The sequence below is a fragment of the Aethalodelphis obliquidens genome, unplaced genomic scaffold (genome assembly GCF_003676395.1).
Source record: "Aethalodelphis obliquidens isolate GAN/ISIS:26980383/991018 unplaced genomic scaffold, ASM367639v1 scaffold11, whole genome shotgun sequence".
In the NCBI taxonomy this organism is placed as follows: Eukaryota; Metazoa; Chordata; class Mammalia; order Artiodactyla; family Delphinidae; genus Aethalodelphis; species Aethalodelphis obliquidens.
In genome coordinates, this window is record NW_020837955.1 from 8,320,895 (window position 1) to 8,347,101 (window position 26,207).

General features: G+C 39.3%; 1 protein-coding gene and 1 long non-coding RNA gene across 2 annotated transcripts in view; one reads left to right on the forward strand and one right to left on the reverse strand.

Annotated features, from left to right (window-relative positions):
- The window catches only part of LOC113623164 (uncharacterized), a 205,338-nt gene that overhangs the window by 174,583 nt on the left and 4,548 nt on the right, over positions 1 to 26,207 (forward strand). The gene's annotated exons all lie outside the window — the stretch shown is intronic.
- The window catches only part of RNLS (renalase, FAD dependent amine oxidase), a 266,973-nt gene continuing 257,049 nt past the window's right edge, over positions 16,284 to 26,207 (reverse strand). The window contains exon 7 of the mRNA XM_027111938.1: positions 16,284 to 17,790. Within this exon, the coding sequence (XP_026967739.1) occupies positions 17,638 to 17,790 (153 nt within the window). The 3' untranslated portion in view covers positions 16,284 to 17,637. The remainder of the gene's footprint in view (positions 17,791 to 26,207) is intronic.

Here is a 26,207-nt window from a genome sequence, read left to right on the forward strand (position 1 = left end):
TTTACCTGCCACCAGTTCTAGGTTGGATTATTTCAATATCTAACTTCACCGTCTAGGGGACTATTGACAGTTTGGGTGGAACTATTCTTTGTTGGGCAGAATAGGTCTGCACCTTTCAGCCTGTGTCCACTAAATGCCAGTGGTGCCCCTGCCAACCAGTCATTGTGACAATGGAGAACTTCCCATACATTTCCAAATGCCCTCCCCTGCTTCAGGGATGTGGTACCGTGTCTGGCTGAGAAAAAAGCAAATGCCACTGACTAGATATGGCCCTAGTATGAAAAGGGGTGGGGAGCAGGTTGGCCCTATAGCTCCCACGTGTTGTATATCTCTCTCACTTCATTGAAAGTTCCTTAAAGGACAAGGACAACATATGTCACTTCTGTCCTTAGTGCTGACACAGTGCCTACCACATAATAGGTGGTCATGGGCCATGGGGTCAGGCACATTGGGGTTTAAATTCCATATCTGCCACTTTCAAGCTATTTTACTTTTTATTTTATTTTATTTTATTTTTTGGCCACGCTGTGCAGCATGTGGGATCTTAGTTCCCCAACCAGGGATCAAACTCATGCCCCCTGCAGTGGAAGCACAGAGTCTTAACCGCTGGACAGCCAGGGAAGTCCCAATGCCACTTTCAAGCTATTATCACATTGGTCATCTCAGTGTTCTTATCTGTAAAATGGAGATAATAATAGTACCAATGAGCTGATGCGTGGAAAGCTGTAGATATAGTGCCTAGGGGAAAAAATCTTCAATAAGTAGGAATTACCGTGCTACTAGTAATAAGTAATGTGGGTGGACTAAACATATATACATCAGAAAAAGCAACAATTCTTCCTTTCTAGGAATAGCGCCAGGGTCATTGCATAAATTAGAACTTGTTATGTTCCAAGTGACATAACCTGAGTCAGGTTGGTTTAAGCCAAATAAGAATTTATTGATTCACATAACTAAAAAGGCCAGGGAGGGATTCGGGCTCAGATGATGGCTTCAGGTGTCAGTTCATCTCCATTCCTTGGCTCTACCTTCCAGTGTGTTGGCTTTATTCTTGACCTTCCTGTGGGAGTCCTGGCAGCTTCCTAGACCTGCCCTCTACAGTGGCATGGCTACAGAAGCTCTGGTGTCAGATCTTCTCAAATCCAAGTCCAGTGGAAAACTCTTGCAAGGTCCCAAGCTTCAGTCTGATGGAATGAGTTTATTTCATATTTATTTTACCTCGATCCAGTTTCTGTGGCCAACACAGCGTGAGGCACTGATTAAGTCAGGCATAGTGGTGATGCCCCATCTTGGACCACATGGACTGAGGATAGGAAAAGAGAAGGTATCCAAAAGAAGTCTTTGGAAAGAAAGGCAATAGGTGTTAGGGAGACAATTGACAAATGTTCACTGGAGTCAGCAAATTGTTGGAGTCCACAATAAAAGATCAGTGAAACACAAGGAGGCATATCCTCTTTGGGGGAAAAAGCAAAATCCAGGTGAATCAAACCTATCAGATTTCTTTGGCAACTTTAAAGAATATTTTATAACCATGAGATTGAATAAAATGTTTTCACGCACAAGACTCTAGTTTAGCATTCACAAGGAGTGGGTGTGAATTGACAGTTCTCTGAACAAAGGAGTATTTACAATGGGATTCCTGAGAGCAGGTTCTTTACATGCGAACAGAATTAGTATACTAAACTAATGTCCTGTGCATGAAAGAGTTTTATTAGTTTTTTCTCCCTTAATTTCATATTTTTTTATTGCTTGTCTGTTGCGGTGGCAGAAAACCAAAGCGACAGTGACATTAACTAGTTCTGAGTGGTCATTCTCACCCATCATCAAACCAAGGCCTGGGCGAGCTCACTTCTAGAGGGTGGATTTGCTGAAATAGGACACTTGGGGTTCACAAGGTTTAGTTAAGCCATTTGGACGACGGCCCCACGGTGGGTCAAGGACAGAAGTCACAAATTCTGAGGGGCATCTGCCACAGGGTCACAAAGTTCCAGAATCGGCCAGCAAGGATCTGAGAAGTCCTTCTTAGTCATGGTTTAAACTGTACTTTGAGGAACTCTCAGAGGAACCCAGGGGGAGTCCTGTTTCCACCTGAAGGCTGCTCTTCCTGTATGCGATTCATTTATTTACAAGACAATAGAAGATTTTGTCTGAATAACAACTTCCATGACTAAAGCATACTTGGAAATCCACTTATTTCACCCAAATCCTTTATATTCTGAGAAGAGGACCCAGAAGCCTTCTAAACTTTGAGGCCATTTTAGGTTATGGGAGAGAGATGACCTCTTTGACAAGAGGAGAGAGGGGTAAAAAACAAAAAACCCAATGACATCTATGTCTACGTATATAATCTCTATCAATTAATTGACCTTTGTACTGCCTGGTGATTCTAAAAACCAAGAGATGCAAATTCCATCTGTTTGAATCCCTCCTGTGGTCAAGGTCTCCTTCCTACTAGACTCAGGGTCAGGTTTGTCTTCCAGCTTCTCTCCACACCTTTTATTCTGAAGATTTAGCTGAGTCTTCAGGCCAGACACTCCAAGAGCAATTCGGGGCCACTCCCTGGCTGTTAGATACTGGCTTCCTTTAGCCTCAGTTGCTGTCTTGTGCCTCCGAGGTTTCTAAACCAAAAGTGGTAGCCAGGAGTGTCTTTGCTGTGACACTGTCTCGAGAGGGGACCCCATGCTTCCGTCTGCTCAGTGCTTCCCTCCAAGAGCAACTTGAGTCCGATTCTTCTCAGCATCCTCGGAGAAGGTTGCACAATCCTTGGCAGCTAGCAAACACTCTGTAATGTTTGCTGATTTGCGTCCATAAGTGAAATCTACCAGGGAAGAAGGCCCCTGTGAGATCCTGAGGTTCACTTTTTGGCTCGTTAGTGAGAGAACACATTTTTCAAATACTAATATCTCACGCTGGATGGGAGATAGGCACCGTCCCAACTCCCAGGCAAATACCTTTTCAGGGTGACCCTTGCAGAGCCCCAGGAATGAGCTCATTTCTCAGAAGGGGGTTCTTCACCTAAACAACAGACCCTTGCTTTGGGGAATAGAACAAGAAATTCCTTTGAGATTTCTCTTCTCACGCTTCTAGAGAGCTGGTCTTCTGCAGGCGGAGATGGCTTCCAGGCTGTTCATACATAAACTGTGGCTGGCAGGCTGGTGGCCTTTTTCATATTCTGAGGTCTAGCAAAGATTTAGCTCCAAGGGGTCACCAAGAGGTCATGGTCTCCATGATTTCCTCTGTTATTTATCTTTGGCTTGTGGTACTGGAGCCTGCTTTTGATAGAGGGCATTTCTACCACAACTGCACAGAATCAAGAATTTCAGTGCTTTGGTTTGAGGTGGGGAAGGGTTGGCTTCTAAGGCCGTGAACATGTCACCAAGTGTATCTGAGAGTATCTCATTCTGCCCTTTTCTGATGAGCAAATTCATTTTGGGGGGTTTACCAACGGCAATTCCCAGACTCGGGTCAGGAAAGGAATCGTCCTGGTGAGGTCAGCAGTTTTTAGTTTGAGTAATTCCATTTTTCAGTTCCTGAAGAGATACTCCTCTCGCCATGAGACGGAGATGAAAACAGCATCTCTCAGGCCTCCACACTGCTGATGACTCACCTATGACTGCCCTCAGTGCAGCCAGGGGGCCATTTATGCTGAACTAGCCTTCGGATTTCTCTTCTTAGTGACAACCAAAACTTGCGTGGCCAGCTCACAAGTCAACCGCAGGAGCATCCCTGGTCTGGTCAGTTCAGCAGGCTCTCAGGTCCCTGAGAGGACTCCTCAGCGCATTTCATATGGGTTTGCTAACCCCATCCTATTTCATTTTGGTTTAAGACAACCGTTCTCTCTCATCTGGGTCAGAAAGTATGGGCTGCATAGGATTTCAACCAGACACAAGGGGCCTGAATTGGATACCCAGCACTTTGGCCTGGAAAATTGGTTGTGTTATGCCCTGTGTTCTCGTTCCCCCAAAAAGTATCTCAGCAAGTGGCAGCATTTGGTCTCAGAAGTTCCTTTCTTGCAGTGGCTCTAATTCTGCCACAGAGTGCCAGGACAGACAGTGTGCTGTGCTATGCTGGGTCCTTCAAAGAAAGCGATGTGACATGCTGGAGACATTGCCGTCTGTGGGAGAGTGCGGCTCTGGGCTCTATGCAGAAGGAAAAGGAAGCGCCGTTACGTCAGGAATATGGCCAGTGAGTCAAATGCCCAGAGCAGCCTGATGCTTCTCAAGGCGGTGGATGTGCCCCAGCATCTCAGCACACCCAGGTTTGGATTAAGGGAGAACTGTTGGGTTCAGGGGCTAGAGAGGAAAAGAGAAGTGATATATTTTGTATATCATTTTCCAGTTTACTTAGTGACCCAGGGCATGCGAGCAAAAGTTTTATGAAATAATAGTGCCTCTTACTGTGTGTCAGCCTTCTTACTTTCTCTTTCTGTTTTTTTCTCTTTTTCTTTTTTCTGTTCTTTTAATTTAAAAACATCTTGGCTCACTAAATTGCTATTATAAACCACTATGGGTCAAAGCCCATATTTTGGAAAGCAGCACTGCATTAGTGTACATAAGCAACATCTCAGGAAATTTTATATAATATGGATCCCTGGGCCCTTCTCCAGAGATTCTAATGCACTCAGTCTTGGGTCCTCCAAATCTGCATTTTATGTTAACCCAACTCTAACGTGACCAGTGTGAGGGCAGGGAAGTGTTTGGGTCTCTGGTATATATCCCGCGGTTTGAATACAGAGCCTAGTACAGATCAGGCCCTTGATCAATGTTGGTTGAATAAACAAATGAATGCAAAAGCATGCCTAGTGATTTAGATTGAAGTGGCCTAGGGATTACCATTGTGTTTGCTTTGTCTTTTAATTATCTTTTTTGGGGGGGGCAGGGGGTTAACAGTTTATTTTAATAAAATTTCAAGCTTACTGAAAAGATTCAAAAATAGGACAGAGATGTCCATTTATCTTTTACTTAAATTTCTAGTTTAGCTACATCTGCATTTTCTCATCACCTTATCTAATTTTTTTTTTCTTCTGAACCATGTGAGAGTTAGTTGTAGACAAAAAATTCCCCTTTACTACTAAATACTTCAGCATGTATTTTTCTAAGAAGAAGAACATTCTCTTACTCAGGTTACAACGTGAGGGGCCCCTAGACTGGAGGTTAAGTGCTGAAATTATTAAACACTGGGCAGTGGTGATCTTCACGTGACTCCGTTCTCCATCCCAGCCCCATCCAGCATACTTCCCTTTTTATCTGTACTACTCTCCTTGGTTTTATAATGTAAATAATCAGACAATCTCCAGACTTTTGAGTCTCAGACTTGCTTTGAGTTCCCACACTGGAAGCAACCTTAAATCTTCTAATCTGCGGATTCTCCAGTGCAGAAATTATCTAGCCGCCTCTGAAACCACTGGAGAAATTTAAAGAAAATGCAGATTTCCAAAGCTCAGCCTTGGAGCTTCAATTCAGATAGGTGGGGGGTTGTGTGGCCCAGAAATCTGCATTCTACCTCCTCAAGCCCCGTCTCCCTTGCCTTCCCCCAGCTGGTGATGGCTCAGCCAGAGCTGAGAAGCACAGCTCCTGTGACTTCTCCCCACGGTAGAATACTCTACTTAGTGATCACGTTTCTCAGGATGGCAGAGAGAAGCCCCCAGAGGTCTGCTGCACGTGGGAAAGTTCTGCTTCCTAGAAATTTCTTTCTCATATCAGCTTCAGTTGCTTTTCTAACGCTACTGGTCTTGGTTCTGCCCTCTGAAGTACCTTAAAACAAGGTCAGTAGGCAGCCTGTCTGCTCCTTGTAAAAATACAGGAAAAGTATAAAAGTCACTCAAAATCTCACCACCTTGAGAACTTTGTTAAGATTTTTATATTTTCCTATAGCCTTCATATGTGGATATATATAATTTATATATATAAACGCACATTACACACACCTTATGTTTTAGTAGAATGAAGATCATAATACATTGTGGTTCTACCGTTACATATTTTGGGTTTTCTCTCTTAACATTAGATCATAGAACTATTCCAGACAGGAAAGTATGCTTTGAGAGCACATTTTCAAATGACTGCATTAAATTCCACTGTTTTGATCTATTGGAATTTATTCAGCCATTTCCTATTAATGTTTATGTAGGTTGTTTCCAGTTTTTCACTATCCTAACTAATGCTTAAATAAACATATTACAAATTATTGTCTGCATCCTTGATTATTTCTTTAAACTAGATTTCTAGAAGTATAAATATTGAGTCAAAAAACATACTTAAAAAATGTGACATATATTGCCAACTTACTATGCAGAGGTTGTGAAAATTTTAACTTCGAACAATTTTGATCTCTTTTTAGAAGTTAGTAATTTTTTAAAGATGTCAGTTTGATAGGTTAAAACTTGGATTTTGCTGTGGTTTCTAACCTACATTCCTTTGTTTACTCATGAGGCTGAACATGATTTTTATCTATTTATATATATATATATATATAAACACATACATATATACACATATATATATATAGATTACTTACCAGGCAGAGCATATTCGTGTGTGTGTGTGTGTGTGTGTGTGTGTGTGTGTGTGTGTATTTTTCCCATTTTTTTGGCCATTTCTGTTAAATAGGATGTTAAGGGGTAAAGAAATAGACTGAATCTATTTTTCTGCTGGAGAAAGGGGGCCTCATGCTTCTCTTGTAGGTTTGTAAATACCCTCCTACCCTCTTTTTTACATGTAATAAATATCAATTTATTCTTCTCTTTTTTAAAACTGTGGTAAAGTATACACAACGTAAAATTTACCATTTTAAAGTGTACAGTTCGGTGGCATTAAGTAAGTTCACGTTATTCTGCAAGCATCATCAGCGTCCATCTCCAGAATTTTCCCATCCTCCCTAACCGATACTCTGTACCTATTAGACACTAACTCCCCAGCCCCTGACAACTACCATACTACTTTCTGTCTCTATGAATTTGACTCTAGGAAACCTACATAAGTGGAATTGTGCATTTATCCTTCTGTGACTGGCTTATTTCAGTTAGCATGACATCTTCAAGGTTCATCCATGTTGTAGCATGTGTCAGAATTTCCTTCCTTTTTTAAGGATACGTAATATTCCATTGTGTGTATATACTACATTTTGTTGATGCGTTCATCTGTTGATGGAAGCAACTTGGGTTGCTTCCACCTTCTGGCAATTGTGAGTAATGCTGCTATGAATATGGGTGTACAAATATCTATTCAAGTCCCCGCTTTCACTTCTTTTGGGTATATACCCAGAAGTAAGATTGCTGGATCATACGGTAATTCTCTTTAAATGTTTTGGGAGCCATCATGCCATTTCCCACAGTGGCTGTACCATTTTATATTCCCACCAGTAATACACAAAGGTTTCAATTTCTCCACATCCTCACCAACACTTGTTATTTTCTGGAGTTTTTTTTGTTTGTTTTTGTTTTTTTTAGTTTAGTTTGTTTGTGTGTTGTTTGATAATAGCCATCTAATGGCTTGGAAGTGGTGTCTCATTGTAGTTCTTTTCTCTTTAATCAAATAAAATATGACAGCCTGCCCTGATTTCCAGCAGCTAGATGGGAAATTCAATCTCAGTCATTTGGAGGGGGAGTCTCCCTACTTCCTAGAATCATACCAGTGCTTGGTGCCAGGAAATTAGAGGACTGTCAAGTAATATCAAGGTCACCAGAATTGCCTGTGATAGCTCCTTGTCTACACCCTTCATGGCTCTTTGCTTCCAGGGAACATGTATAGACTTGAAATGCGTTGGGTTCTGGCGCCATAGTGGTCTTGCTACCTCCTTGGGGACCTGCTACCAAGCAGGCTCCCCAGTCTCTTACCGCATCCCAACCTGGATGTACCCATTTTAATTATGGGAAAATTTCATCAGTTGGCTTTAAGGTATTCTTCACAATATTTCTTTTTTATTAATTTTCAAATTATTAAAAACATACAGAGTAGAAAAAATATATAACGGATTCCCTTGAACTCACAATTTTAATACATTTTAACATTATGCCTTATAAAAACTCTTGCACAAGTGTACAAAGAGACATGCGCAGGACATTTATTATAACAGTGTTTGCAAGAGTAAAAAATTAAAGCAAGTTAATGTCCATCAATAGGAGATGGACAAATATATATATATATATATATATAACAATTTCTTTATCCATTCATTCACTGATGGACACTTAGATTGTTTCCATATCTTGGATTGTGAATAATGCTGCAATGAACATGGGGCTGCATATATCTTTTCAGTTTAGTGCTTTTAATACTTTAAAAGCTATTTTAAATTTTTTTAATTCTTAAAAAATTTGAGCCAAGGTTTTAACATTTGTTAATAAGTTTTCTCTATATTAGGGATATTAATACTTTTACTATGAGCCATTTACAAGTGTTTTTTTATAATTGGTCTGTAAACTTTTAGTTTTGTTTTCTGGGGGTTTTGAATATTTACCTAAATTTTCCTTTCTTTTTTAAAGAGAAAATGTATATTTGTTTATATTTGCCTCTTTAATCCATCTAGAAATTATTGTAATATATGGTATAAGAATAGTATCACATTTGATTTCTTTTTTCTTTCTTTCTTTCTTCTTTTTTAACCAAATAGTCAATTTTCCCTAAATCATTTGTTAAATAATTCTTCCTTTCTCATTAGTTTTGTAATGCTTCCTTTATCACACTAAGTGCTTTTATAGCCATTATTTCCATTGATTTGTGTCAATTCTAGAATCAATAGTGAATTGTTTTATTTATCTAATTTTACAATATGTCTTAATAGCTAAGTTCAATGCTTATGACCTGCTTGCTCATAAACTTATCAGTTACATTCACCTGTCAGTTTTTTCCAGACGAACTTTAGAATTATTTTTTCATATTAACAAAATCCCATTGTGATTATGTTTAATCTATAGATTAATTAGAGGAAAATGGAAAAATTCATAATATTCAGTATTCCCCTTCAGGGACATGGTATATATTTCTACTTATTCAAATTTTTAAAAATATCATTAAAAATTTTTAAATGTTTGCTTGTATAAATTCTGTATATATCTTCCTGGAGATATTCCTTTGTATTCTATGTTGTTTGTTAATAAAAATATATAGAGATATATTTGCATCGATTATTATAGCATACAGAAAAATTATTGAGCTTTGAGTATTTATAATTCAGCCTCTCTAGTAGTGACTAGAAGTGTCTTATTAATTCTAAAAGTTAGTTCACCTGAGTTTTCTAGGAATATAATCATATTGACAACAATTAGTAACCATTTTGCCTTTCTTTTCCAATGTTCACATCTCTTAAATATGTTCCATGCCTTAATGCATTCCCTAGGAATTTCAAAAACATCGATGCAAGGATCTTTGATGTCTTCCCAATTTAATGTAGATGATTCTAGTAATTTGTTCTTAATTGTGATGTCTGTTATAGTTTTAAAAGTTTTTTTTTTTTTTTTTTTTTTTTTTTGCGGTACGCGGGCCTCTCACTGCTGTGGCCTCTCCCGTTGGGGAGCGCAGGCTCAGCGGCCATGGCTCACGGGCCCAGGCGCTCCGCGGCATGTGGGATCTTTCCGGACCGGGTCACGAACCCGCGTCCCCTGCATCGGCAGGCGGACTCTCAACCACTGCGCCACCAGGGAAGCCCTAAAATAGTTTTTATCCCTCTAAGATAGCATCCTCCTTTTATGAGTTTACCATAGGTTTTATCAGTAATATATGTTAATTTTATGACAATTTTTAGCATCTATTGAAATAATTATAAGGTTTTCATTATTGCTACTATCAATATAGTTTATTAAATGAACAAATATCCTGGTTATAGGCACATTCTTTTAGCTCTTTAATATAGAGCTGATTTGTCAGAGTGCTGTTCACCCCAGATAACAAACTCTTCTCAATGAAGTGACACGTGCCAGTTTTTGTTTTCTCCACAATGGCCTCTGTATCATTGACACTTTATTTTTTGACAATCTTTTGGTTTGCAGTAAATAGTTTAACTGTTTTCCAAAGGGTAAATAAACATGGTTTATTTGAATGGTTAAAATATACTGTGTGAGTTTGAAGTTGGTGACTTGTCTTGTAGAAGTGGGTCCTATACTAGATCTAACTCTTGTCACCTTTAAATCAATTCTAATAAAAAGAATACCAAGAAAATAAAAATGTGAGCCAAGAAACCCTGAAAACATGTTGTTGGGAGGTGATAAACCAGAATGCAGAACATACTGCCACAGGAGCTATGCTGACTGTTTACACAGGGAAAAGCATCAATGTCCTCCTCTCCCCACTCTGGCACATGTGTGCATCACAAACACACCAGCTACAGAGAGGGCCCACTTAAGTATTATATTTCTAGGATTCTTTCTCTTGGATTTTTTAGAATGTAGTGCTCATTTTCACTTAAGCTTTCCTTTTTTCAATCATTTAACCATTCAAAAAAATTTATTCAGTGTCTACTATGTGACCTACTCTGTGCTAGGTTTGGGGCATATATTTTAGACAAGTTAGACATGATTCTTGTCTTTATGGAACTTACATATTAATAAGTAAGACTTGAAAGCTTTTTCGTTTTCATTTTTTTGTCTCTTGTCAGACTTCATAAGCTGTTAGTTTTTCATTTCTTTTGCTACATCTTTTAATTATATAACACAGCTTCCTAATTGCTGATGGTCTGAATGTTCTTGGATTATTCATTCAATATGTGACAGGCACTGTTCTGGGTACTGAGGATTCCAAAGTGAAGGAAAAAAGACAAAAAACTCTGTCCCCATAGAGCTTACTACATTCTAAAGAAATCCTGATTCCAAGGCTTTGCAAGATTCATTCAACTTTAATATGCCATGTATACCAGAGGCACTTAAAAAAAAAAGAAAAAAGAAGTGAACCAAGCATTCAGGAAAGACAGAAATGCAGAAGTTGATGCAAGAAAGGATTTCTAGTTAATAATGATTTAAATTGAAATTCAGTTAACCTCCCTCTCCAGGTAATTCAATTGTCTAGTTTTTAACAAATTTCAATATATATGACTCCAGCTTTTCATAAAAAACACAAAAGACTCATCAGGCTTCTTTAGTCTGGTGCATTTCTTTGCTCAAATTTTTGGCTTCATAGGCAGAAATCTTTAAACAAGAGGCAAAATGATAAGTGAAGTACAGGTGTTTATTAGGCAGTTTCAAATGGTAGAGCAGCTCTCCCATATTCTCCTTGCCTCCAAAAAGGACTTCCCAAATAGTGGGAGGCAGCGTAAAGTAGGGACTTTCTGAGATCACCTATTGACTGAATAGAGACCAAACAGGGAGAATGTAGGTACTGTTGTAATTATCTCCTCTACTGAGGATAAGGTTGGTACATTTTTCTTCTATGGGATAATTCTGTATCAGCAATGTTTTACTTTGGTACTTGATGCAATTAAAATAAGAAGTGTTCATTAGTTGAATGCATTCATTCATTGGATCAACAGATGTTTCCTGAGTACCTCCTATGTGCCCGGCCCCCTGCTTCTGTGGATGGCAAGTAGATATTGAACCAGTTAGTACAATACACATGTGATTGGTATCACAAGAGTGGGGAGACTAGATTGGCGGAGGAAAACCAGGATCCTGTGCAGGGTATGTTAAGGAGCATTACAATAAACCATAAAGCATTTATTCATTTATTCACTCAAGGGTCAGTAAGAATTTCTGAGGAAAAATGACTCTAACTAAGGCCAAACTTACAGTCCCCACTGAGTTTATAATGAACTGGCTTCCTAGCGAGATTTAAAGCTACCTAGAGGTGCAGTGATGGTTATGAGAGGGAATGATTTTCCTAAGTCATATTTCTCTAACAATAATAGTAATAATAACAGCTCACATTTGTTATTTTCTATGTGCAGAGCACAGTGCTAAGCACTTTACATAGTATATTCCATAACACTCAGGATAACCCCAGGGCAGGTAAAATTAGTATCCCCATTTTATAGATGAAGCTCCTGAGGCTCAGAGACATAAGAAACTGGTCCAAGATGACACATCTAGAAAGTGGTAGGTTCGGGATGTCATAGAACTTACCAGGAGTTGGGCTTTTTAAAATGAAGGCCAGGGACGGGAAACGAATCTGCATACTTAGCCAAACATGTCAAGAATGTGAACTAACTCACTCCCAGTTTTCACAGCGTTTCAGAGATTTAAGTAAATAATCTTCAGCAGAATCCAATTCAAGCGTGCAATTCTTTGCATTCAGCGCACACACTTGCCAAGGAGAAGACACCGTTCACTGCAGAGAATGCTTCTAGTTTACTTCATCCCTACTCCTGGTAATGACCTAGCCCTGGTTTCTTTTCAAGGACCACTTTAGAGCAAACCACCTTTTCCCCAAGCGTCTACTTACCAAAAAAAGGAAAAAGAAAGTGGCCCACAGCTGGGTTCAGGTAGCCCCTGCTGTTCTGTTTCATGAAGGTTTTGAAGAAACCTAGAGCTGTTACCGAGTTTCACCATCATTTAATCAATGGACAAACTCTCCTTACCATCAACTCTCCTACTTGTCCTACGCAAATGCAGAGGAAACTGGCCTTCGCAGGGGCCTCAGAGGCACCAGGAGGATCTGCTTATACTTTCTTCCTCCCTTTTCTTCTTCCCCTTCATCATCACTACCATCATTGCTATCATTTATTAAGCACTTACTATGTGTCCAGTACTCTCTTAAGGTTTTATATATATTTAAGCCTCAGAAAAATCTTATGAGGCAGCTACCACTAACTCATTTTTCAGTGATGAAGGAGGCTGTGAGGCTATTTAACTGCAAGGTCACACAATGAGGAGCAAAAGTCTGGATTACAATACAGATCTCTTTAACTCCAGGGGATGTGTTTTTAAGTGCCAAGCGGTACTGCTCCTCTTAAAGGATTTACAATGGGGCAGAGGATCACGGAACAATGGACCGGATGTGTGGATCTAAGTTATGCCTATATTTACATAAAGCAATAGGATGGAGATTTAGATGTTATTAATCTGAGGTCCATAGACCTCCGGGTGTTTAAAAATAGATTTTGGAGGGTTTGTAACCCCCTAAAACAGGAGTCAGCAAATTTTTTCTTAAAAGACAAGATAGGAACTATTTTAGGCTTTGTAGGCTATACAGTCTCTGTTGCAAACACCCCTCGCTACTGTTGTAGTGCAAAAACAGCCACAGATGATACACAAACAAGTGGGCAAGGCTACGTTCCAATAAAACTTTATTTACAAAAACAGGCAGCTAGCCAGCAGGCTCTATGTGCATCGTTATTTTTGTTGCTGTTGTTTGGAGAAAATCTTACAGCTTTCCATAGCTTCTCTAGTAGGTTCAAAATCCAAAATGGCTAAGAACTGGTCTAAATGGTCTCCAAGTTGCTCTAAATTTAGACGTTCCAGGATTCTATGATTCTGCGTGCCTTTTCAATTAACACACTCTTTAGAAATTCTTTCTCCTTAGCAGGTTCGTTTGATGGATTCTGCTGTGAACTCTTAAGTGGACTATAATTACTGTCTGTTGAGAAGGAAACACAGGACACAATACTATTTCAACCCTCCCTGGCTTACCTGGCTGAAACACAAGGACATTCCAGACTGGATTCTAGCAGCTCAGTCCTGAACTAGCTAGTCTGAGGTTTGCCAAGGCTTTTTCCTTTTCCCAGAGACTACATTCTGTGTTTCACTGAGCCTTCTCCACAGAAAGTACTCACTTGTCCTGACCACTCTGATACCCAGTTTGGATTCCTAGAGTCAGCCAGGTCTGCCCAGCTATGGTGTGGAGGGGAGGGATGCTGTCGAAAGTGTTTTCTTGATGGAGCTCTGCTTCTGTTTGGAGACCCTCTCTCTTCCAAGGAAACATGGTTCTTTCTCTTAGGATTCCCAGTTTCGTGAGATACAGCATCTTATTTACTATCTGCGATTCCACCAACATGTACCTTTACCATGCCTCCCACTCTATGGGACTTGTCTTCCCCTAACTAGCATCTTTAGGTGGAGGTGGCTAATTATATTCCATTGTGTCCACCACAGAGCCTGATACCATGATTTGCATATATATTTTAGGTTATTAGCACTGAGATCCCTGAAAGCTACAGATAGTTTTGAATTCTTGCATTACTTTTGAAAAATCAAAATAATGATTATCCTATCAACTTGAATAAAATGCAGCATTGGCTGCTTTAAATTTTAGAGAAAAGAGATTATATTAAAGCAAAAAAGTACAAATGCTATGAGTCATAATGTGATCGCATTTATATTCCAGATTTCTGAGAAGGGACACAGGGTAAGAAGTGGGAGGGAAAAATAAGAGGGGAGAAAGAAATGGTAGAAACTAATAGAGGAGAGAATGAAACAAAGGGAATAGAGAGACAAAGAGGAATACAGAAGGAAATGCTGAATGCAGAGGAAGCCTGTTTGTTAACCAACTACTGCAGGGTTGAAATTCAGTGTCGTTAGGATACAGCCATTTTTCACAGCAAGTGCCCCCCAAAGAAGGAAATAAACCAGCAAATGAAAATGACAGGAATGTAAATCACTTAGCTAGTACTTACGGAGACTTTATTCTATATTAGATTCCTGTATACATCACATCAGGATTAGTGTTAGCTCTCTGAAATGAAACATCAGTAAGAGGGCCACATGGTGCTGACTGCACCTCCAACTAATATTTCAGTTCAGCTTTAATTATCATGTTCATCTGGCACCGGCATGGTGCCATGTAAATAGAAATGGGTCATGGGAGGCCTGGGTTCTTGTCCTGCATTTGATGATGTGACCTTGGTTGGCCAATCTCTGTGCCTCAGTTTCCTCATTTGTCAAATGTGAATAAGAATTCTCTGCTCTGTTTATTTCACAAGATGTTAGGAGGATGGAAATATATATATATATATATATATATATATATATATATATGTATAAAATGCCAGATAAATGTAAAATTGACCTTGTTCTTTTTACTTAACAAGGTAGTAAGTAGGCGGAGGGGTGGTGATGGTGGCATTTTGCACAGAAGACTTGGTGACTCAATGACGTGTCTTCGTTTCCCTCAGTAATATCTGGTCTGGGATTATTACTGCTTTCTCGATGTTTTTAGGCATACTTTTCCCCTTCAGAAATGCCAGAGGTGAAAAATACTATTTGACTGCTATAATTTGTCACCCTTGCTGCCTGAGCAAGATGTGTATAGACAGTTTAGTAATTAAGCTTTTCAACCCTGCATCATAAAGTTTTATTCCAGCAAAGTCTATATTTATCAGCTAACAAGTATTAAATCATCCCACTGCTCAAGCCGTTTCTCACTTGAATATGCTCCTTTCAAAACAGAGCAGATTTCCTTGGCTGGTTTAGTAAAAGTTCTTGTTTGGCAGTACTGTGGTGCTGTGTGGTCCTGTGGAGCTGACATACATATACCTTGGTAACTCTGCCAAAAGGTGCTGACCCCTATTTCTCAGGGGACTTAGCTGCCTTTGCCCTGGGTCATTTAGGGCATCCTGGCCATCTGAGGCTTGATGGCTTCTAGCACAAGATATTCCCATATCCATTTCAATTTCTAAAGAGGAAGAGGTAAATGAAAATAGAGAAACAAACTTTTGAAACATTTTCTTTCCTTATTTGAGCATCAGGGAATTGGTCTGTTTCTATCAGAGATGGATCTAAATGTAAAATGAATTTTCAAAATGATTAAATTAGCAAAGTAACAATGATCTACATACTAAGCAGGGTTGAGTGCATTCTCGTATTGCCATAGTCTTCTTTAAGCAGATGCACAATTATTAGGGAAATATACTTCGAATGAATAGATATTAAAAGTCGTCAGTAATGGCTTAGAATAATTTCTGTAGGTAACCCACTCCACCTTTATAAATCATTTTCTCTCTCTTCTTGGGAGTATATACACTCATCAGACGAATATAACATTGCTTTTAAATCTTCAGTATGCTTTCACTCAAATCGCTCCAGAATTATATTAGTTAAAAACAGAATAGTGGGCTTCCCTGGTGGCACAGTGGTTGAGAGTCCGCCTGCCGATGCAGGGGACGTGGGTTCGTGCCCCGGTCCGGAAAGATCCCACATGCCGCGGAGCGGCTGGGCCCCTGAGCCATGACTGCTGAGCCTGCGCGTCTGGAGCCTGTGCTCCACAACGGGAGAGGCCACAGCAGTGAGAGGCCCGCGGACCAAAAAAAAAAAAAAAAAAAAAAAAACAGAATAGTTACTTAATGTATTTGAATGTACTGTTTTACCATATTTTAAGGGTATAACCAGAATAGAGACAAATGTTAATCAAATATAGGCCAAAATGATGAAAGAAATCTCAATATTTTTATCATATCATACCAGAGATCACAGTAATTTCCCTTTTCCTTTCTATGCTTTCAAAAATAAGTGATGTTAACCACATGTAGGCATTTCAGTTTTCCATGAATTGATTGCTGATAGGAGGTGTATAATGACATTTCATAGAATCACAAAACCCACTCTGTAGTTACACAAACAAATTCTGCCTGTGCCTGTGTGTGTGTATGTATGATAGTGGGCACGTAAGTGTGAGATTTTAAATACTACCAAGCTAAGGAGTCTTTGGTTGAACTTTTCTCAGTTTGAGGGGCTGCAACAATTTATTTCCTTTCAAAATGGCAAAATGGAACTCAGCATTTCACTTTCCAAATTAGCAACAGGTAGCTTGTTTGGAAGGCTGGGGATCAATTTCTCTCCGGCCAGCAAGTCATGGGGTTGTCACTGAAGCATGTGGGTGATATGCTGAACCGCTAAGTTGGCAAATATTGAACTGTTTTAAGTGCATCTATTTTCTGGTTCAGTAAATTTTTTTGTATTAAATTCATTAAACTTGACAGAGTCTAAATGCCACAGCACATACTGCAGAGGACATAAAAGTAACAGCACTAGCGACAGGAGATAGCAAAAGGTAAAGATCAATATAATTTCTCTCAGTTTCTCTTTAATTTTTATCTTTCCTATTAAGACTGGATTTTTTTTCCCTAAGGTTAAAAAGTACTGTGTGACTTGGAAAGTCAAGTTGAATCTGGTTATTTTCTGAAAATTTGAAGAGGCATTTCTTTGTCAGTCAAGTTGCCCTCCAAACTGCGTTCCTAGAGATGATGACATATGTGACCTACAATTCAGGATCATTTAATAACTTGGAAGAGAAATGAGAAACAAAAATTACACTCTGTTATCCACAGTTTGGAGGAATCTTGTAGTTTGGCAATTTGTAAAAATACTGAATCAAGGACATACTTGAAGATTTATAATGAGGCCTTGATAATGATTATTCTTCACTTGGGATTGAAATTTTCAAAAGAATAATAAAGGTTTCTGAACATGAACTGTTACTTTGATTTGACATAATGTGGGGGGAGAGTCATTTGTTTTTCTTAAGCACTACTTTGCCTCCAACAAGGAGTAGACATGGCAATTCAGAAAAGTGGAGAAAAGTATAAAGTACAAGGAATTTCATTCTAGCATGACTTGTAACTATTGAAATTATAAAATTGATTTTTTACTCCATATGAAAAATAACAATCAGTAAAGAACAATTTTCCAGTAATTTCTCTTAACAAAATATAAAACAAAATAATCAATGACAGAAAATTGTGAAAACCCCAAAGTACATGTAAAAAATAAGAATACAGGTACTAAATATGATTCTTGAAAGCTTCCAGAACACATAAGGCAGAAGTGATGCAGCCATCAAAGCTGGACTGAGTAAATCCATCCCCTCCGCACACAAGAAAAGGTTTGCGATGAAGAGTCATTTGACCGGGAGAGTCGGCAGCAGCACTTGTAACCTGAAAAAGTTAAAAAAAATAATTGAAATTGACATTCTGTGCTCTGTTGTGCTGTCACGTCAGTGTCCACCTGGGGAACGTTTCTCTACCTGGAGAAATCAAGGTGTTTCACAACGAGCGATGGAAAACTAAGCCAAGGCCCCGTGGCTAAGTTAAGGATTAAGTGCAAACAACACACACTCACAGTTTGACTAGCAAGGCTACATCACAATTTATAAAGTTCCAGATTAGTGCTAATTGTCATTCAGCTTGAAATTTTTCACCATGGAGAGGAAAAAAAAAGTGAGGACCTCCTCCTTCCTCTATGAATGAAACATTTTCCTAAACCAATCAGTCACAAGGGCAAGGACTTCTTTTCCTTTATTCCCACTAATTAGAACACCATATCCTTTTATTGTCAATTATGTGCTGACTTTCAATCTTGGTAAAGAAGATAGCCTGAAAACATAGAATATTTCCAACTAGTTCCATAAATTGCTCCTCTGTGCAAATGTAACCATATCTGGTCTCCCTGGAAGAGCTGAAGAATTGCATGGTTCTCGCCCAAGTGTTTACATTGAAATTTTTAAATGTTTACTTTTTCAGTTATTTGATAAGATAACCAGAAGTGTATTGAACTTCAAAATTAATAGGTCATGATCTGCTAAATTAGTTGAAAGTACAGTTAATCTTTTCATTAGGGAGAACAAAATTCATGAAATCATTCACCTATTATTGAGGACCTGCTATGTGCCAGACAAGGTTTCAAAAGAGATTTAAAGGGTCGTGTCCTTAAGGAGTTTCCAGTTCAGCATGACTGCTGGCACATAAGTGTCTAAGGCCTAAGACAGAGTGAAAGGCGATGTGCTATAAGAACACATGGGAGGAGGCCAGCACACCTGACAGAGGACAGAGAAAGCTTCAAAGGGGCATGACTGGTCACTTCATGTGAGTTCTGATGGACACATAAAAGTTTGCCAGGGGAGGAAACAGGTATAGGGCTTTCCAAAGAGAAGGAGAAGCATGTGTAAACATCACAGTCTATGGGTACTGTTTAGGAATCTGTGGGGCAGGTCACAGTGTGTGTGTGTGTGTGTGTGTGTGTGTGTGTGTGTGTGTGTGTGTGTTGGGGGAGAGGGCTGACAGGAGGAAGGGACATAACTGAGAGGCAAAATAAGAGGAATATTGTGTTTCAAATTTTAAAAACACAAAATTTATAAATAAAGTCTATTAAGAATTTAGAATTTACTATATATGCGCCAACAGTAGGGAGAATCAGCTGAAGTCTGGGACTTATTTTATTTTGTAGAACCAGGTTTATAATATTTGAAATGATGAAAAAGGTATAGAGGTTATTTCCTGGAAAAATTATTCTCTAAATTGGCATGTATGTTGCTAACAAGCATTCACAGCAAGTGGAATGAGCTGGAGATGAATGTATTTATCTTGGACACTGGTGGTTTGGCTACTGAAGCACCAAAAACTCCCTAAAAAACCAAATTACACAAAGCTATTATAAAGGCAATCTCACTTGGGACTACTTTCCCGCACAACTTCAGGGGGCGCCGTACACATAGACTACAACGTGGCAGTTCTGGTCTCCCTTATACAGTGTTTTCATGAAGAGTAATAGAATAAGGCCCATGAGGATTTGCTTGTTTAAAAATCACACCAAAAAAATCAAGAAATGCATAAATGCTATTTGGATTATGGAGCTGATTTAGGTTTTTGATAGGCTGAGTTAGTATATGCTTTTATAATTTTTTAAAACCAGAAAAACTTTGCATAGATATTTTTATTTATATGCCATATTTTGCTTTAAAAAAAAGAAGTGGTACAATTATTTCCTTCTTGAATCACTTAAGATATGGACCTTTAAAGACCTGTATCAGATACAAATGTAAAATGTTAAAAGTATCCCCTCACTTTTCTGGAGGTCACTTGATAGCAATATCATCTATCATAGACATAGCAGATAATCTTTTTTTTTTTTTTAATTTTTTAATTTATTTAATTTTTGTCTGTGTTGGGTCTTCGCTTCTGCACAACGGCTTTCTCTAGTTGTGGCGAGCGGGGGCCACTCTTCATCGCGGTGTGCGGGCCTCTCACTGTCATGGCCTCTCCTGTTGCGGAGCACAGGCTCCAGACGCGCAGGCTCAGTAGTTGTGGCTCACGGGCCCAGTTGCTCCGCGGCATGTGGGATCTTCCCAGACCAGGGCTCGAACCCGTGTCCCCTGCATTAGCAGGCAGATTCTCAACCACTGCGCCACCAGGGAAGCCCGCAGATAATCTTTTAAGAAAATTAGGTCATAGTTTTAATTTATTATGTTGAATCATAATTTCTTCCCCCCCCAGCTTTACTGAAGTATAATTGACAAATAAAAATTGTATATATTTAAGATGTAAAACTTGATGTTGTATTATATGTATACATCGCAAAATAATCACCATAGTCAAGGTAATTGATAAGATCTGCTCTCTTAGCAAATTTCAAGTGTACAGTACAGTATAATTAACTATAGTCATGTTGCTGTACATTAGATTGCTAGAACTGATTCATCATATATAACTGAAACTTTGTACCCTTTGACCAACATCTCCTTATTTTCCCCTCCCACCAGTCCCTGGCGATCACCATTCTACTCTCCGCTTCTATGCATTTGACTATTTTAGATTCCACATGTAAGTGAGATTGTGCAATATTTGTCTTTCCATAGCCGATAGCCTTGAAATGGGTAGAAAAGACCTTTGAGTGGCTAAAATAGATAGCACATAGTACAGACACTGAAGCACAGACTTGGGTGTTCAATCGGAGCTTTTTAATCTCCTGCTTTAGATGGAATTTAAACAAGTTGGATGATTTGATTTGTCGGTGAAACACTAAGGGAGAAAGGAAACTGCTGGGCTCCTATATATTAGCGATTTTAGAACATGACAATTCGTAGTCTGAAAGCAAGGGATGCTGTAGAAACACTCGAAAACCAGACAGGGCTGGGAAAAAGCCTGGCAGTCTGGGGTCATTTAGTGGAGGGCAAATAACTTTCTGGCTCTTAATAGTCCCCAAGGGTACTAGCTATTAGTCTTCCTGCAATCATTAATGCTCATGATGAAGGCCCCAATATTCCAGAATCAACTCTAATATGCATAAAGTATTAATTGTTGGCATTTCTCGAATGTTCACTGCATAGCAAATGCGTTACACGCACACCCCACTAAATTCACACAGCAACCTATGAGGTAGTTGCTATTATTCTCATTTTATAGCTGAGAAAGCTGAGACTCAGAAAGACTGTTACTTTCCTGAGGACGGAAAGCTCAGAGGTGAACAAACATTCAAACAAAGCAGAACTCCTGAACTCGCCCCTCCAACCCCTTCAGAAATGTTTCCATAAAGACTTAATTTAAGTAAAATAAAACAAAAATGTGTAATAGTCATCTGGAAAATTCACATAAATGGGATAAATCATTCATACATATTCATATACATATACCTATATGTGTGTCTATGTTTATACACACACATATATAAATCTCCATTTGTAGTAAAGTTTTGATACATTCCGGCTGACATCCCTGTATGGATAAACCATGGTGTTAAACATTAGACAAGTATTAAGCAGGAGGCAGCTTAAGGAAAAAGGTTCTGCCTAGGGGTGAGGTGGTCATTTATCGGTGCTGTGTAATTTCATTTGATGAGTGGTAAGTGCCAGATGCCAGATCACACGGCTGGAAAACTGGGCCACTGATTAGCCAGTCTGCAGTCGGGATGAAATCAATCTCGCTGCATTTAGGTGGATTCGCCCATTTTACAATTACCCAGTGAGGAAAATATGAAAACATGAAGGGTGTGTTGGCAGCCTCCTTCACCCATGTGAAGTAGAGGGCCCTGCAGTGGAGCAGCACGTAATTGTCAAAGCCACAATCTCTCACAGTAATGCAGCCTTTGGCTATGCTTCCAGCCACAGTGAGGAACCACAGCTCAATGACTGTGTTTAAGAGAGATGTCAGGACTGAAACAACCCCTTGGAAATCCAGGATGCTTGGGCTCACGTGTGTGCCAGGGCGGGTAAGAAAGAACTCAGACTGCAGCAGCTGATACTGTGGGTCGCTAATGTAATGGTTCTATATACTTAGGTGATGACTGGACTGGACATACAAATTCAAAGCAGAAAAAGCAGTTTTATAGCTAAGAGATTTAAACCCATGTGTGTCTTGTGACTCCTCTCCACCTGTAGAATAAACTGCAAACTCAGCCCCCCACGGAAGGCCCTTCATAACCCAGTCTTACCTCCATCCAAGCCTGCCCTCTTGCTGCTTCTCTCACTTTTGCCATGTGTCCTATCTACATTCAAACTAAGGTTCTTCAAGCACATCCTCCTTTGTTGTGCTTCTGTGACTTTGAACAAGTCATTTCTGCTTAGTGATGTTGTATTGTTCCCTGTCTTTCCTGCCAAGTAATTTGCTTATCCTTTAAGAACTAGCACAAATGTCACCTGCTCAGAGGTCTTCTTGCTCTGCCAGGCAGGGTAAGTGCCTTTTCAGCATGTTATTTATATCTATTATGTTACTTGCTATTTTGCACTGTAATTATGTCCATGCCTGTCTCCCTTCCTAGACTGCATGCTCTGAAAAGTGAGGACACTGTGATGCACTAATCTTTGTACCCAAGGCTGAAAACGGTGCCTAGCCCACATGAAGTGTGCAATAAATGTTTATTGAGTTTATAAAAAGAATATCATACACATAGTTGATCAAATGGTGTTCATAGGGGACCAGCTACACAAGAAGTGTTGCTCAGTGGCTCCCGCAGAGCTGGCAGAAGCTCAAATGGAAGAGCTATTGTATTTAGAAGGCTCTCGGTAATGATAAATGTCTCTGCGAACTGCTGTATGTGAATGTCTCCTATGTCATGTATTAAATTAAACTACATAAATTTGCTGATTCTGTAGGTCAGAAATGGTAAAATACTGTCCACTTTTATATGATTTAACCTAATAGTTTCTTTTTATAATGATTATTAATTGTGAAAAGTCACACAAAAATAGTCCCTTGTGGGTAAGAATGAAATTAAAGATGAAAAGAAAGAGGGAGGCAGACAAGTAGGCTAAATGGGTATTTCCACAAAATTATAGTTGATGGTTAGCAAAAAAATTCAGTGACACACATGACAATGCACCTTCTTTCTTCCAAACCTATGTTGACAGCTAAAGCTTGTCCTTGGACTGTCAGAAGTCTACCCATAGAACAATCTCATTGATTTGGCCTACACGGTGGCTCTGTTTTAGGGTGACCCGTTCTAGTTGGCCGTTCAGCCCATTTGTTTACTTTCTGAAATATGGCACTAGGTGATATTCAAGTGACCTAGGCAAGAATTAAGGTCTCATAAGCTTTAATCCTAGCTGTGCAGCTAACTTGAGAGAACTTAGACAACCTGTGAACAATCAGGTGCTTGCTACAGCTTGCTATGGATGTAGATTACACTGCATTTCACTGAAGCTAAGGCATCATCAATATTTTAAGTACCAATGAGAAATTTTTTAAAATGGTGTCAGCATGACCCAAAGCTTTATTTTATACTTACTAGAGAAGTTCTTTTAGAATTATCTACATGTAGATCTTTTGCAAACATAAAAAGGAAATAAAAGAGGAATAAGTTGGTTAGCTTTTCCAGAATCTTCACATTCAGAGTTTGACTTCTGTGAAGCATGCTTTCACTAAGGGTGTCAATGTCCATATGCTCTTCCCCACACAATCTGTCCTCTGTGCAGCCTTGAGTGCTGGCCATGCACCGTTTCTTACAAGGGTGCTCCACTGAATTGTCCTTTCTGGGGTTTTCCTCCAAGACGCTGATACCTGTTCTCCAAGTTCTGATTGTGCACTTTCTCTCCAGTGGGAAAGGAAGGTTTTTAGGGAGCAACCAAGGCTCATATTCTTTTCTCAAATGGTCCTTAAATCACTTGTTACTTTAAATATCAAGGGGTTGCGGTGGTGGTCCCACTGTTAGACCACTAAAAATAACCAAATTCACATGTGTGAACACTACATCCTGACTGTCTCCTGGTGCATACCGATTTGATGGCATCTTACAATTGATAAAATACGGCAAATATTAAATAGGGTAAGAGAAGAAGTACTTGTTATGCATTTACTAACTTACTAGTTAGTAAGTGCATAAGTAGGACAAAGATACTGAATGGCAGGATCCTTTAAGCAGGGCCTTTTCAGGCAAGCAGCATCTCAGTGTCAGGATTTCTAAGGTCTTCAGCATTGCTGGTTTAAACCCTCCATTTTCTCAATTCACCCAAATGAGCAGCCTCAGGTGAAACTGACAGAGATGGACTGGTTATCACAAAATCGATCTGTTCATTCACAAAGGTAAATTTACCGATTCCAGAACCGAATCTTGTTGTCTGCCCAGACCATTCATCTTAGTAGGCAAATTTCCTCAACTGTAACACAGATTATAGGGGTGACACATGTGCGGTATCTCCTGACAGACATCACTAATCAATTGTGGTATTCTTCTCCACTGAGCCCAGAAGGGGCCTCAGCATCCTTCTCACTTCATTGCTTCAGGCAGCCACTACCAGTCAATTGGAGTTGGCACTTGAGAGGAATCCTATATACCAGTCCTGGATTAGAAGATTGCAGAGCAAACACGTAATTAGAAATAAGAGAATTAAATATTCTTTACTGTTTTTTTCCCCGCTTTTCCCGTTAAGCCAGGAGAGTCTGATGCATTGCCTTTGTCCAAAGCAGAGATATTTCAATGCCAAGAATTAGAATCACATCAGGAGCCATTTCCTCTAATGATGCTGGAAGCTCAATTCCAATTCCTTCTAATAACCTTCTAGTAACCTCCTTCTAGACCATTGCCCTTCCATGGGTCACATCGGGTCTTTGACTGCTGGGTGAAAATAAAATACATATATTTTGGCTACAACCATAGTTCTATAAAACTGTGTGTTACAAGTATCAGGGCTTGTAGGAAGATAGAGTTGGTGCAGGTAATTCAAAACCTAAAGAACTTTGAAAGCACTAACAAAAACAATAAAGTAAAGTGACTAGCAAGATTAATAACATTTTCCCAGCCTCTAAATCTAGGGACATCTTTGCAGCCTAAACTCTGGGGCTTATGCTTCCTCCTTTGAGATGTAATAGGTCCTGAGGGGAAGCTGCTTCTAGAAGAGACCAATTTGACCAAAATTAAAAATATCCAGGATATAGCCTTCTTCATCAGTCCATCATTTTACCAAAGGGGAAATGTTATTTCATCAGCACTTACACTTTTGCTGAAGAGCATAACATGGTGGAAAACCCAGTGGTTCTTGAGGCCTCTGTAGCGGCCACTATGGCACTAAAGGAAGAGACCTCTGGAGCTTTTCAGTTTTTTTCTTAAGATTTTCATATTTGCTGAAGCAAATATTTGTTTGCTTGTGAGAAAACGTAAACATGTACAAAACCAATACGATTCCCCTGTGGTACTACTGCCCTCCTATTTCTCAATTGCATTTGAAAGAATTCACATTAAAAAAACGCTCTGGTGTTATAAAAGACTGTAGGTAATTTTATTGTTTGCTTATGTTGCTCTACATTCTTCAGGGTCACTTTATTTAAACTTGGGTATGCCTGAGTCTTGACAGCAGATGGAGGTGTCTAAACCATCACTAGTGCTTTTGATACACACACTACATCTTTTGAATCGGTTTTTAATCAATTCCAATGTCAGAGGGTGACTTTCCTTAAACTGTCCCTGGATTTCAAGGAGATCTTATTGTCTCCTAGTTGCACACTAACTTGATTGGGGTAAGCTCTGAGTAATAATATCTTTGTGTTGGCATTTCCCCTGTCCATTGTGTTTGTGAGGTACTGACCACACGGGCAATATGAATAGCTAGGAGGCCTGAGATGGTATGGAGCTGATTCATACATTTCCTCACTTCCTCTACTCTGCTGCCAGTGTAAACCTGAACCCGTGCCATAGTACATAAACAGCAGAAATTGAATATTTGGTTAACTTATTCTTTTAGAGCCCCTATGCAAAGCTCAAAGGTAGTGGTTCCCAAAAGTCAATCTATGGCAAGAAGAGAAAAAATAAGAATTATGAACTTTTTAATAGAGCAAAATGTATTCTGTTTATAAATTGTTATGAGGTGATATCTTTACTACATATTTTGGGGTGGGTTATTCTTTGCATTAAATTCTTGTAGCTATGTTTTACTTTTTAAATTCTTAACTGCAGAATAAAAAGATAGCAATATTATATTGGTTCCCAAAATAGTTAGAGGGATTTTACTAGTCCATGAAGTAAACACGCTTGGAACCACTGCTCTGGGCTGAGGTGCCTGATGTGGCTCAGAGCAGAGTCTCTGTCAGCCTGAGGAATGTTGCCCGTAAAAGAGGGGTTGGGGAGAAGCAAAGGTTGGCTTTGAAAAACT